This window comes from Carettochelys insculpta, chromosome 2 (genome assembly GCF_033958435.1).
Source record: "Carettochelys insculpta isolate YL-2023 chromosome 2, ASM3395843v1, whole genome shotgun sequence".
NCBI lineage: Eukaryota > Metazoa > Chordata > Testudines > Carettochelyidae > Carettochelys > Carettochelys insculpta.
The window spans coordinates 121,595,297-121,610,100 of record NC_134138.1 but is presented as its reverse complement, the minus strand read 5'-3'; the positions used below and the strand labels follow the sequence as shown (position 1 = coordinate 121,610,100).

Below are 14,804 nucleotides of genomic sequence, written 5' to 3'. Positions count from 1 at the left end.
TCTTAGCTGTTATTTATCTGTAATTTACCCCTAAATGTCTTCTAAGAATCAATAAGCAGTTGAAGTGTTGGTGACCTCCTATAGTCCAGCAAATTCTTCCATCTGGCACCAGCCAGGTCTCAAGGTTGCTGGACTGGGAAAGGTAAAACTGTAGCTTGTTGAATCACTTGTGGCTGGTGTCCAGTAGGGTTGAGGAGAGTCCTAAGGAACGTTTAGTACCTTTTATAACTTTTTGTTGTATTGTTTTTGGAATAGCATGTTCACTTGAGATATCCACTTGCAGAGGGTGGGGTTGAATCTTGCGCGCCACCCCCACATGGCATGGGCAAGGCTTGGGTGTATTTGTCTGGTCCTGCCCCTTGATGTTAGGGAGTCCTGGATGGATTGAGCTTACGCAGTGGGTTTGCCCCTCAGTGGTGGTTATTGTCTGTAACCTGAGTGAAACATGAGCAGCGCTGTTATCCTATATAGCTTGCAACACCTGGAGTAGGGAAACTAGGTCTAGCCCCCAGGGACGGGAGCTCCTGCTGCAGGGTGATGTTTTTTTTTGTTTATTTCATTGTATTTTGTGGAAAACTTGATAATCTACGGATAAGCCTAAAAGAATCAGCCTCCAGAGGTATATGGGTCCTGTGATGTCACTGGTGAACTATGTATTTATAGAGCAAGAGGAGATCTTCAGTCCTCTCGGAGTGAGGCTGTTCCTCAGGACCTCTGCCACCCCCATGAAAAGAGGACTAAATTAAAGGGAATTGATGAACTACTTACGCGTGTCAGCACTAGGTACAAAGGGCCAGTTAGTGCGTGGCAGGATGGAATCAGACCCCAGTTTGCTGCAAACAAAATACGTAGACAAGCCCGTGGTGTTTAACACTGTGTATTGGAAGGTAGTGGTGAATGTCAACATAACAACATGTTTTGTTTGTTAGACAGCCATGTGCAAGGGCCTTGTATTTTTCTGTGTCTTTAAATATTTGTGTGAATATAAACACTCGAGAGTCAAGTTTTAGGAGGAAACACAGATACTAAAACCACAGATACATTCCTTGTTTGCCGTGCTCAATTTCTTTCTGCCAATGTTTATTTTCCCAGTGGTGCTGTTCCTTCTCATTGTCACATCCTAGTAGTCCAGTAGGGAGTGCTCTTTTAAATTAATGGGATAGAAAAAGGGTTTCTCCTCTTCCCTAGTGCCTGAGAACGTCACCTCCCTGATACTGTAAGCATAGCCTTCCCCAGAGACTCTAACAGCAGACAGATGAGGAGCAGTTTGCATATTCCATTGTAGATCTTAGCAAAAATTAAAAAAAAAAAAAACCCACACAACTAAAAACCTTAGTGAATATTTGCACTGAACAGAATTTCATTTTTATATTCTATGTGTTGATGGTGGTTAAAAAAGAGCACATGCACTGTCACATGGAGTACATTTTTATTTACAGCTTAGCAGGCCTTACTTCTGACATATCACTTGCAGGGAAGCTCCTCCCTTTGATCGTTGTATGTCATCTGCTTCAGAGAGCTAATTACTTGGCAATTCCCATTTGATAATTCCCTCTTTATTTTCTGATGAGTTAGTTAACAGTGACGGGTTTGTTGAGCAGAATGCCGTGTTTAATCTGTGCTTCAGAAAAGTCAGAGTATTACTAGGGTTATCTTTGTTTTCTAAATTCAGCTTCTGCCATAGGAACATTGAAACCAGAGTAAAACGTGTTAACCATTCTCATTTAATGGTAGGCTTAGTAGTGAGCGATGCACGGTATTTTCCAAAAATAAAGGAGGGATTTTATTTTGTTATTGGGCTAGTATTTTAAACATGTGGCCTGAATAAAATAGAAGCCTGGAATGATGTTTAAATAAGTTCTCATGAAAGTGTGTCTTTTTGCATCACAATCTAGTCCCTTCAAACCTCTTTCACCCAAACAATATTTTATAACTTATTAAAAAAAATTTTGTATCATGTAGCATTAATTTTACATTTCAATGTGTAATGATTAGTTATTGCAACTTTGTTTAAAATAAGTGATACGTCAGGAAAAATATCACTTTTCTTCCATTTTTACCTGTCTCAGTTCTCTTCCTTCATCCCCTTTTACATTCCATTGCTATGGTGGCCACAGCAACACCCATTTGTGGCTTAAGAATGCTTTATGACTGTCCAGCACTCTCATGTCTAGCTACAGTATTGCATTGTTCCCTGAGGGTACATGAGTTCACCAGTGCTTAGATACAGCGTAGTGCTTGGGAATTATATATACAGTAGTCAGCATGTGACGTTCCTTGTAAGGTCAACGTGAGTTAGAGAAACTCACGGCTTTCTCTGAAATTCCTCTATCGAGGGCCTGATCCTGTGCTGTGAAATTCAATGGGTGTGTTAACACTGACATCAGTAGTGGCTGGATCAGGGTTGTTCATTAACTTAAATGAATGCCATTGCCCCACACTTGTTGATGCTGTGGAATTTGTGACTGGTTTTGCTGATGTGACCACAGAAGCAGAGAATTGGGCTTTTTTTTCTTTTCTTTTCTTGTAGTGTAGCAGGAAGTATTATATGCTGTGTGTTAGCTTTCATGATATTGCATCATCTCACTTGCTGATTTATTAGAAGTTCATAAGGATCCCTTCTTACTAGCCATTGCAAGATAGTCGCAGATTTAGTTAATGGGAAAAATGCATTAGAACATAACTATTTTGCCAATATTTTTATGAAATTAATAACTGGAATTAGTGATTTTACAAATTGGGTTGATAAAATGTAAAATTTCAAACAGATCTATGAACTTTAATTGTGTTAATGAAGTTAATAAAGTTTCCCCTGGAAAGTAATGTTACGTTGATTAAAGGTGGCTTGAATGTATAATTATAATACTAAAGCAATTAATTTTGCTATGACTCTGAATTGTTGTTTCTGATTTTCAGCAGATGAGGAGAAATCAAGTAGTTTGCCATCCCCCATCTTCCTCTTGTATGCTTTGCTTTCTTGAATAACAGTAATATACATTCAATATAAAATTGTATAATTTGTATTTTTACAAAATATCACTAATTGTGAACATAAGAGAAATGTTTTTAAAGGGCATGATAATTAAAAGCTCTTTCATTTTTTTCAAAAGTCTGAATTTTTTTTTCTATTTAATTTTTAAAAAGTGATTGTTGTGGTCTTGAAATGTACTTGTATGTCCAGTCTGGAGAACTGCTACCCAGACCCTCAAAGATATTTAGGTGCCTAATTCTCAATGAAATTAATAAGAGCTAGTCATCTAAATACTTCTATGAGAATCTGGGCCTAAAATCGCTGGTACAGCCATAAAAAAGCTGCATTGATCTAGTCCTACCTAGAGCAAAATGCTCCTCCGTGATCTGGGGGGATCATTTGCATAGGCTGAGGTCATTCGTTCTCCTTGGCCTCATGGCTGAATCTGCTGTTAAAGATATTAGCTATGAAGTGGATTGAGACTTGTTACAAAGCCACTAATGAGTCACCAGTGGTGGTGAAAACTTCAGGCACTCACCTAAGTTGATTTTGAATTTACTCCTTCCAGATGAAAGGTTGCCAGGATTATTTAGGCTTTTCTTCACAGAGCCTTTGCAGACCCCAAAATTTTGTGAGGGGCCAAATCTTGGACTCATGACTTTGACAAAACTCCTCTTGCATTCAGCAGGAGTTTTGCCTGAGGAAGGACTGCAGGATTTGGCTCCATTGTTTTCTTCTGAAAAGTTCTTTCTAGCAATTGCTAAAGTATACCAGGGTAAAATAGATCCAAAAGACACATGCACAGTTTTATTTCTAACATGAGCTACTGTAAGTAATATGGGCTAGCATGACTATGACCTTTCCTTCAATGTAAAAGACTACTTCTGTTTTGGTCTCTTAAGATTTAGACTGCAACGTTCAGAAAGATGGCATCTCCACAAGATGAAGTCTCCTTAGAACTGGTGCCAACTTCCTGACATACATGTGAAAATACAGAGTGACCAAAGTTTGCAGGGATGGAGGTAGACGGGACGGAGCTGTAGTTCTTCCCTCCTAATTCCCTCCACTTTTGCAGAGTGGCAGTCCAGGGACCCCACCGGCAACAACATGGCTCCTGCAGTAGCTAGGCAGTCAAAGGGAGTGAGGATCAGTGAAGTGGAAAAAGCTCTCTCTATGGGAACTGCTGCCTGCCTCCGTGGTTGTGGGGGGAGATCTTCCCTGTCAGCTCCTGAATCAGTAGGACTGGGAGGTCTTGCCACCCTCCCATTTGTGGCCCCATTAGACTCTGTTGAGGACGTTATTTACAGGTCACTCCCCAAAGGTCAGCTTTGCTGAGTTTTCCTGGGATTTCGCTGTGGTTATCTGGCTTCGTATTTGTGGGTTATCTTCTCATGGAAAAGTAACTACCGATTACGTTAAGAATTCTGTAGTAGATTGCATATTGGGCAGATACAGTAAACTCTTTCAGATTCCAGCATTCTATTTGGAACGCTCGGATGAGAGGTATTTTAACCATAAGTAAATTTTAGTTATGTTTTCCATAAGTGCAGTATAGTGAAAGTAAATACAAATAAATACAGTAAATACGGTATAAGTTTACAGTGTACAGTACTACTGTTGTTGGTAAATAAAGGACTCTGCATACACTTCTGTTTGTTTCTTAATATATAAGCTTGGTTTTTCTTTAATGTTATGTTAGGTATACTTCTCTATTATCCAGAATTTTTGCATATCTGGCAATCTCCCAGTCTTAGGACTGCCGGATATGAAAGCGTTTATGGTAATTGATTTCAGAGTTCTGGCTATATAATGTGTTTTATACAAGGTCTATATTGCGTTTCATGAGAAATGATGATGATGTGGGTTGGACCTCTCTCGTCTGGCATCCTCAGGACCTGATGGGTGCTGGATGAGAGAATTTTTCCAACCCCGGGAAGTCAGTATTGTCAAGCACATTACTAACACTTACACTGCTTGCTGGGCTCTTAGAAGACTTTTAGAAGTAAATGACTGCTAAATAATAGCCCAGAGCACTGAGAGCCAGGACTGGTGGTTGTAAACAAGTTTATGGGACCACAGGAAATTTGGCCACACTCAGGATAAGTGATCATCTGGCTAACTAAATTCGTGCTGGTTTACAGATGTTGCTCGATGAGAAAGTTCCGGATTAGAGAGGTTCAACCTGTGCTTGTCAATATCCAGTAACTATTTTACAATAATGCCTAAACTTAATCATTAAAGATCATATTGCATCTGTCTTCTTCTGGACAGCTTACATAAATGACATATACTCCTGTAGCTTAGGTGGCATTACAGCACCAACTGGGTGGAAGGAGGAAGAAGATATCACCTCTGAAAGTTTGTGCTTTGCACCGAAGTTGTGCAGGTTGACCATATAATAGGCCAGGCATTATATGAGCTCAGATACTTCAGCGATGGAGGAAGACATAAACGTTCCTCATACGTCTTCGGAAGTTGCGAGTACATTGCATCCTGTTGATTTCAGCTCTGTTGTGAATGCAAGAAAAATACATTTTCTAGAAAGAGTAGTGAATTGTAGTGGTTTCAGAGTGAAAGAATGGCATTTTTCACTAGACGGTCCTGTATGGTACTAACTCTGTTAAGACTACAATCAGAAAGGAGCCTGAAGAAAAGTAAAATTGCAGCACGGAGAATAGTCATACAATAGTCACTTTATCATATTAAACAGAAGTAGTCTCTGTAAGGAATTCAACTTGTTGTACGTTATGGGCAAAAGGAATGGAAGAAATGCAGACCAAGAGACACTTCAGCTGCGTTTATAGCTTTAACTGTCAAATTGCCTGAACTTTAAGCTGGCTAGACTTAATGGGGTGCAGTTATAGTATTTGGTGCTATGAATTAGATTTTATTTAGGTGAAGTATCTCACCAAAGCTAATAGAACTGTACAGTGTGTGTTGCAACAACCAGATTTTTATGCCTTTTATCTTGTTTAATGTGAACTTTTTCTGTGTTCTGCATTTTGTAAGGTGCTAACCCAAAGACAGCAGTTAAATACCAGGGGCCTGATTCACTACTGTATTACAACCGTCTTATCCTATTTTCATACTACCATGGAAGATCGACCAGTCAGAGTTGATCTTCTGTGGTTTCCTTTCATGCATGTGCAAAACGGTCCTTTTCGGGGTTGACCCTGGAACTCGTCGTGAGCACCAAAGATTAAGGAAGGTCGATGGGAGAAACTCTCCCATGGACCTTCTTCCATGAGGACAGCCCTAGCAGTTGACCGCTGATAAACTGATTTCATCTATGCAATTGGCGTCGCTAAAATTGCGTATCAGCAGTCCACTGCTATGTCTAGTATAGACATAGCCTTACACTGATGACTTAAACAGAGGTCCGTTTGTGTAGGATCTGGACCAAGGTCTCCAGAGGAAGTCTGGGCTCTTTAAACTGAGAACTGTTGCTGGCATGTTAGTATAACTGTTAAGAAACTGCTTGTTTATGGCTAGTGTACTTGAGCTGTAGCTCTGCTTTTCCCTAAAGTAAATGGGGAATAAAAAAAATGTTCCTCAGTCAAGTGTTTTCTTTCATTTTCCCCTTTCTGTGTTTCAGATTGACATATTTATTTGGCATTTTAACTTGGCAAACTTTTGTATATAAAACAAAACTTCACTTTATTAACCCCCCCTTTCCCAGGTTTTATGCTTCTTTGCTGGCCTGTTCATCCTTTTTACCTCCCTTTCTGCTGAAATTTTACTTTTACTCAGCTGCTGTAGCTGCTGGGTATCCTCACCCTCTTGTACTCCTCTCTTGGCAGATAAACTACCTGTGCAACATTTCAGTTCTCTGATGCCCCTTTTTTTTGTGCTTGATTTATATCTGCTTTTCATTCTTTCTTAAAGGATGTTACAGCTTTAATAATGTGTGCAGAACTGTACAAATTTGAGTCTTGTTTCACCTGCTCCTCTTCCTTCCTTATTACTCATAATCATGTTCTGAAATTGCAGTTCAAACGAGCTGTCTGGGCAGGCCTTTCATTCCTCGCACCCTTCTTTACTTCTCCTCCGATGCTCCATTGTGGATGCCAGTTTGTTTAGATGAATATTGCATTTGCTGCAACTGTCTGTGTCTGTGCCAGTCTTCTGCGGCTTCCGCCTACAGCGTCTCTCGAACAGTCATCTTGCTTTTCAGGATTGTCAGCTGGTCAATGAGATGTAGTTTTTCATTGATTTGTAATATTATGCATTCGTAGTTTAAAAGTAGTTCATTTGTGATCTGTGAGCCTTGTGAGGGGTGGGAGTCAGACTGCTCGTATGCAGTTCAGCCCACAAATCACAGGAAGAGTGTTATTTTAATTACATAATGGTATAATAAAACAATTTTTAGTTATCTTACAAAATAGTACTTTCAACGAATAAAACTGCAGGGACTTCTAAGCTCTTGCTTAATTCTCTGTGCTCATGCTCTGTAATTCCTCTTAGTTCTTTATTGTGGGCATGGGCAGTAGGCTAGGTTGTTTCATTTTTTTTTTTCTGGCCATTTTCACTTTTTGATTCTTCAGTAGGACCGCACAGTATTACCACGATGGGGTGGCAAAATGTTCAAGATTAAGTTTAAAGGCAAGTTTTTGAAAAAGGGACACCATCAACTTGATTTAAAAAAAAAATCTAACTGATGAAATTGAAACTATAATTCTGTTGCTGTTTGTAAGAGTCGTTTCAGTAAGGGTAAAAATGCCTGATGTGGCAAAGAAATGAAATTAGCTTCCTTTGTAGTGCTGCTGCTACTACACACATATACAAACTGAAAAAGTAAGTTGGTGAGAGTACATAACATTTTTCAACTATAGTAATCACCGGTATTACTGTTTACAGTGAACCATTTTCAGACAGGTGTGACTTTCAAGTTGTAACTGGGTACCAAACCAATATAATAAGCATTTAAATTAATATTAGCTTTTATAAAACAATTTTTCTCATGAAAATTACATCTTGGATTTAAAGGGGTATTGTCTGCTTAAGACTGGCCCTTCACTTTGCCATACTGGTTACGTGTTATTGTTACAAGTAATGCCTAAGATTACTAAAACAGAGGGAGATTATCAGGAAAAATGTCTTTTCCCCAGTTTAACTTTGAGCATTTGATAGTTTGTGTGCAGTCAGTTTCACTTTGAGCCTGTATTTATCAGTTAGCCAGTTCTCTCCCAGATAAGAGAGGTATTTTAAAAAATAGAAAAATGCGATTATAAAATTAGGTGTTGTTAGTGGAGATGCACAGAGAGGTAATTGCTTTTAATGTCCTCGTGTGTTGTAACTGACTAAATTCCATGTCCATGGAGTCTTTATAAAAGCAGTGTGTCCTTCTAGACACCAAACAGGTCCTCTGTTCATCAGATGATTAAAAATAGAGCAAGGTTTCTGATCAAGATGTCTGGCAGATGCGTCTGTCCTTCCATCTGTGCCTGATTAGCAAAATGTTTCATGATATTTAAATAGCACAAGCTTTGCTCTCTTTTTTTTGTTGGTTGTTGTGCTGAAGACCTGTTTTCTGGTTAAGTGGTCTTTTTGAATAGTGAATAGGAAGACATCAGAGAAGTGTATGAAGACATCTTGTACATGCTGCAGGAGCCAAATTATCCCCTTTGAAAGACGTGTTGTCCATTTTGGCTTATTTATAACACTAACATTACCATTTTTTCCTCTACAAAAAGTTTATCAGACCAGTTCATTTCAGTGGGGATAAATCTGTTGTCATTGCCGCCCCCACCGAACTGCAAACAGTCGCTTTATTTACATTACAGTAATGTTTAGAAAAATGCTTTGGGGGCGTGTGCAGTGTCATATTATAGTGGAAGTTAGACCAACAACTTCTGTTAGCTACACTGGGAGTAATGTGTCTAATCTGTTATGCACACTGCTCTGAAACTTCACCCATTTGACAGAGAACACAATCAGCCAAGTAACAGCTTTCCAAGGGCTTTCGAGGCCTTAAAATGAGACTCCTCTTTGCTGGCAGGTATACTGTGTAGAACTGGACAATGCTTATCTCCTACTTGCGGTGAATTGCTCCAGAGCTGTAGCAACTGATTTTTTTTTTATTTCTTTATATTTAAAATTCTTATCTGTGTTTTTTTAGGGATATGTACAGGTAAGTATGAAGGTAAATACACAGTTAAAACAAACAAGTGTAGAAGTGCAGAAGTGTACTATCCTTTCTTAAGATCTCAGGTACTTGGTGGCTCTGTTCGAAACAAAAACAAGTCCTGTGGCACCTTATAGACTAACAGATATTTTGGAGCATAAGGTTTCATGGGCAAAGACCCACTTCTAAAGCTTATGCTCCAAAATATCTGTGAGTCTAAAAGGTGTCACAGGACTTCTTGTTGGTTTTTAAAATATAGACTAACTTGGCTACCTCTCTGTTACTCTTCTAAACAGTTATTAGATGTGGTTGGGTAAGTCAGTGAAGAGTTCTGATGTACTGGTAGACACATAGGTATCTGATATGGAATCATTATTCTTTGGATGAGTATGTATTCAAGTGTTGTTTACTCAGTGGCTGTGATTTTTTTAAAGTGTTTTTAAATAGGATGTGGCAATAATGAGTCAAATTCTGCCTTTGCTTCCAGTGCCATTGATTTTAAAGGAATTTGTGGATGTTTTTGAAAGCAAATCTGGCTGTGTGTATGTACATATAAGACTGCATGTCTGTGTGTACTGAGATCAAATCCTTAGGCTCATTCTACATTAAGGAAAAGTTAAAATAACTTCACTGCCTTGGATGTTTGAGATTGTCAGAATGAGGTGTGGAGAGGGAAATTGTATACCAGCCTCTCAGAATAGGTTGTGGATGTTGTACGTACTTCACAAAGTGCCATTTACTCCTGTGAGAAATCAGAGGGAGTATCTTACAGACCACCCTGTGCGCAGGTGGCTTACTTGCCTTCATTGCTTTCGGGGGGGGGGTCTCAGTCAGCCACATTTGCGTCGTAGGTCCCTGTCTCAACAACTGCTCCATAAAGTTCAGGGGTGGTCAGGGACTTGGAGTAAATTCAAAAGTTAGCTGCTGTGCAGACTAGCACCCTAAAATGCTTATGGAAGCATGTTGCACATCATCGCTTGTGCTACCAGTTCTGCTTCCAAAAGCCCACACAGCTTGAACATGAAGACACAGAGGGGCAGGAGGGAACGTGTTCTGTTTAATCTTCCTGCCTTCTGAATGTTAATGGGATTTTGTGCCCTAATTCTGTCATTTTTCTGTCTGCTCAGTTGCATAACTGAGGGTCCCCTTTTAATCTGATTTACAAAAATAAGGACATACAATTTTTTTCTTCAAAGTTAATTTTTGCAGGAAGATAGAAGATTGCTCCCCCTTACCCCTATTGCGGCCCACATAGTACATAAAATTACTGAGTCTGTGATCTTTCCACTTTGTGGGTCTAACATTCACCCTTCAAGAGGAAGAGAAGAGAAAAGAAACAAATGGGCAGGAAAGTGAAAGAGACTGTAGGCTTATGTGGGGAAGATTGATATTGTATGAATAGATGTGTTAGGGTTTAGCCAAGTTTTGTGTTTTATTTTTGTACCTATTCTCAGGATGCATAATAATGGAGTTTTTGGAGCTGCTACAGTTTATGTTGTGAATGCGAATTAATTAACAGTACTATGAATTGCATACTGTAGAATGGAATTTGTTTTTATATCATACTTTCATGCTTAGGGTATTTCAAACACTTCAGAAATAATCAGTGAAGTACTGATAGTGCAGTGACTGTAGATGAACACAGCTGCCATTATGTGTGCAACAAAAGACCAAACTTTAGAACTTGTTTCTTTGATTAGGGTGGGGAGGATGCTGGCTAGGATGCTGATGTTATTCTGTGGGTTTTTTTATACAGCTTGTGGGATCACTAAGTTTATTCTGGACAGCCTCCGTAGGGAGGCCAAAAGCATCTCGTACTATATAACTTCATCTAGAATTTCAAAAGCAGTGTAAACAGCAAAATGAAGAAGTCCAGTGCACAGGACTTAATAGCTCCTGTTTAAACTTCAGTCTTCTAAAACGGAGTATTTTATATCTTGCATGTAACCTGACTCTTGGATTTTCCTGAAAAAACATTTTCCCTGTACAACCATCTACAGACACATGAAAGCAAATGTGCTGAACCAGTTCTGGCCCGGTGATAGGTTTCCTCTTATGCTATGCAAAAAATCAGGGTTCAATTACTAGTCAATAGGTCCCAGAAGGAAAGCAAAGTGCCTAAGAGCAACTCCGTCCAGCTGACTAAAGAAAAACTTTGATAGGGACTAACACACAAACCTGCTCAAATACCAGGTTTATAATGGTCTCAGGGGGTAGCCATGTTAGTCTATAAATTCAAGAACAATAAGCAATCCCTGTAGTACCTTACAGACTACAAATTTACTAAGTCAGGAGCTTTCCTGGGTAAAACAAGTGGGTTTTACCCATGAAATCTCATGACCTAATAAATTTTAGTCTCTGAGGTACCACTTTATAATGGAAATGTTGACAGCTGGTAAGCATAAAACTATTTATTATAGTTCACAAATATTGACTATGAACAAATGTTACCCGATGTTGCTTGCTTCCTTAAGTGAATAATCATGTTTTTTTTAAATAAAAAGAAAAGGTACATGCTTTATTTAAACTGATGAATTTTTCACAACCTGCACCCCTCCTCCCCCGAGCCCCTGTCCTGAGCCACTCCTGGTCTCTGACTCTCTGATTTCTGTACCCCACAACCCTCTGCCCTGAGGGCCCCCCCCACTTTCAGCCTTGACTCCTGCTCCCCTCCACACACACCAACCCCTTTGCCTTGAGCCATCTGCCCTGAACCCCTCTTGCTGTTCCCCTTCCTGTTTCCTCCGGGAACGATAGCGAAGTACAGTAGAGTTCCAACATTTGTGAGGGTTCAGTGTTGAGAAACCTCATGAAAGTTGAATTTTTTGAATACAGCAGGTCCACGGGCAGCTCTGGGCAGCAGAGAGGGAAGGCAGAAGACTGGTGGCAGGGCCCTGGGAAGCTGGGGAAGCAGCAGCCACCGGCACTTCTGGCCTTGGTGCCCTGGAGATGCAGCGGCTGCTGGTGGTCTGCACCCAGAGCCCCGGGGAAGTGGCAGCCCCTCGCAGATAATTGAATTCACGAATGTGGCGCATGCCAATGTCATGACCTTGCTGTACACAGCTTGCCTGCCCCTTGCCCTGCCCAGATAGAGTGAGGAACGCAGCAAATTTTGGACTTTTCCCTCACTCCCTGATGGTGAGGACAGAGAAGAGCAAGCAAAGAATCTGGGAGTGGAGGAGCTTCAGCCCACCCACCCCCAGCACAATTAAACCCTTACCTTGCTTTCAGTTATGGTAAGAGGAAGCTGTACACCAAATTTGAGATCAGGTTCTTACGCTGGTTTAAATCTGGAGTGAATTTAATTTGGATTTAATTTTGGAGTAAATGAGAGCTGACTTTGGCCTACATTTCTTAATTGAGGGGCAGTGGAGACAATGGTGTATTCTCTTTATGAAGTATCAGGAAATTTAGGGACTGTAAGGCTACGTCTACATGAGAGGCTTTTCACAGCAAAACTGGGCTTTTGTTGGAAAAAAACGTGGAGTGTCTACACACAAAATGTGCTTTATTGACACAACCCAGCACATCTGTTGGCAGCATTATACCTCTCCCCATTCAGGTGTAACACCCCCCTCGACAGTGTTCTGTGAAGAAAACTGCCATGTGGATGCTCTAGGTCCCTTTTGTCAACAGACAGGGCTTCTGGTTCACCGGGCAGCCCTGTTTGCAGAGCGTCCGTTCAGCTGTTCTGTCAAGAGAGGGTTGTTAGGAGCCAGGGGCAGTCTAAGCTCTCTCTCTGAGGATGCGGCGAGCCAGCTGGATGTCCTTGGGTATGATAGTGACTCACTTTTCATGAATGGCGCACAGGTTGGTGTCCTCGAAGAGCCCCACCAGATAGGCCTCGCTTGCTTCCTGTAGAGCCATGACGGCTGAACTCTGGAAGTGCAGAACTGTCTTGAAGTCCTGGGCAATCTTCCTCACCAGGTGCTGGAAGGGCAGCTTACAGATCAACAGCTCCATGGACTTCTGACAGCGACGGATTTCCCCCAGGGCCACAGTCCCAGGGCGATAGCGATGGGTTTTCTTCACCCCACCGGTAGCGGGGGCACTTTTCCGGGCCGCTTTAGTAGCAAGCTGCTTCCTAGGCGCTTTGCCACCGGTGGACTTGTGAGCTGTCTGCTTGGTTCGAGCCATCTTCACTGGAAGCCACAAAGAAGCACCAACTGAAGGGCCGGGCAGTCTGGCTGCTCTCTGTGACAGAGTAGATTGCTCTTTAGGGCTGTGTCTACACGTGCCCCAAACTTCGAAATGGCCATGCAAATGGCCCATGAGCTCATGGGAATAAGGGGACTTCGAAGTAGGCGGCGTCCTTTCGAAAAGGAGCCCCGTCTGGAAGCGCCGCGCAGCGGCAAGGCTCGTCAATTTCGAAGCGCGGCTGGCGCCCGCATGCTAACAAAGCGCTGAATATGCATTTCAGCGCTTCATTAGTAAACTTCGAAATGGCCATTTGCATGGCCATTTCGAAGTTTGGGGCACATGTAGACACAGCCTAGATCTGTTTTATGTGTAAATGCAATATGTTAACAGAAGTTTTGCTGGAAAATCCCTTCCGACAGAGACTTCTCCCGACAGAGTCGTCTTGTGTAGACCTAGCCTAACAGTAGGTAGGATCAAGTCAGACAAAGAAAGTAACTTTTTGCATTACCCAGAATATTTTATTCTCATTTTTGGCTTCTTGCCCTTATGGCTAAGAGGTGAAACAGTAATATCTGTAATAGAAAACTCAGAATGTTTTTTGGCCTTTATTGATAGGGTAATTCTTTTATTAAGAGGAAAATGTAGTTCAATAATTCACGTGTCTTTTTAAATAAGGGAAACAGGTATTCATTATTTGCAATTTATACTCTTGTTTGAAAGCTTCTCCGAATTTTGCACAGCTTAATGAGAGGGAGTGGCAATTGCATTCTGAGCTATGTAGCAATAACGTGTATTACTTTTAAGACACTTACAAATTATTATAAAAATATCTAATATAGCAAGTTGAGTAGAGCCACAATTTAGATAATTACAAAAACAGTCAACTCAAGCGAGTACTGAAACACAAAAAAAGTGGAAATTGAAAGGTGTTTATTAATACAATATGTTCTGCAAATATTCAAGAAATATTTGTCACTCTGTACTAAAGAAGCTATCAAATGGTAGTAAATTTGACACAAAAAGTCTGAGATACTAAGTATTTGTAAATTCATATGCAATGGATATGTAATTGTGACTAGCATTCCTTCAAAAAAAAAAAAAAGTGTTGTAGCTAGAAAGTAGAATAACTGTTTCAAGGGAATGGTGTAGTTAAAAATAACAAAACAATACAATTTATATATAAAATTGTGTAGGGATGCTTTAAATGCTGTTCTGTCACTGTTAGGGTTTGTGAAATTGCAAACGTAGCAAAAATTATGCTTTTAATAGTTCACAGAAAAGAATTGCTCTGAACACTTTTAAATAGTACAGGAAATGTATAGTGTCATATACTTGACATTTGAATATTAATACTGATACTGAAACAGTGTGACCACAAAAAAAGCCTGGACTAGAAGGGAAAAGTAGCATTTTGATCAGATAAGAACAAAACAATTTTGAACTGCTTCACATATGATGAAAATGAAATGCCCGTTGAAAACTGAGAAAAAAGTTATATTTCAGGATTGGACATGTTTGTGTCCATTTTAGGAATACCCTTAGACGGGTAAAGACAAAACTAGAGAGATT

The 14,804-nt window shown here is 40.3% G+C and overlaps 2 protein-coding genes across 7 annotated transcripts in view; one reads left to right on the top strand and one right to left on the bottom strand.

Annotated features, from left to right (window-relative positions):
* Window positions 1-14,804, top strand: part of ATXN1 (ataxin 1) — a 321,463-nt gene that overhangs the window by 12,556 nt on the left and 294,103 nt on the right. The window lies entirely within an intron of this gene.
* Window positions 12,882-13,232, bottom strand: LOC142008654 (histone H3, embryonic-like). Its single transcript, XM_074985903.1, has one exon. It carries the CDS (start codon window positions 13,230-13,232, stop codon window positions 12,882-12,884), a length of 351 nt encoding a protein of 116 aa, XP_074842004.1.

Excerpts from the sequence above, each read along its gene's own strand:
- LOC142008654 (XM_074985903.1), bottom strand. The coding sequence starts at position 13,232 with ATGGCTCGAACCAAGCAGACAGCTCACAAGTCCACCGGTGGCAAAGCG.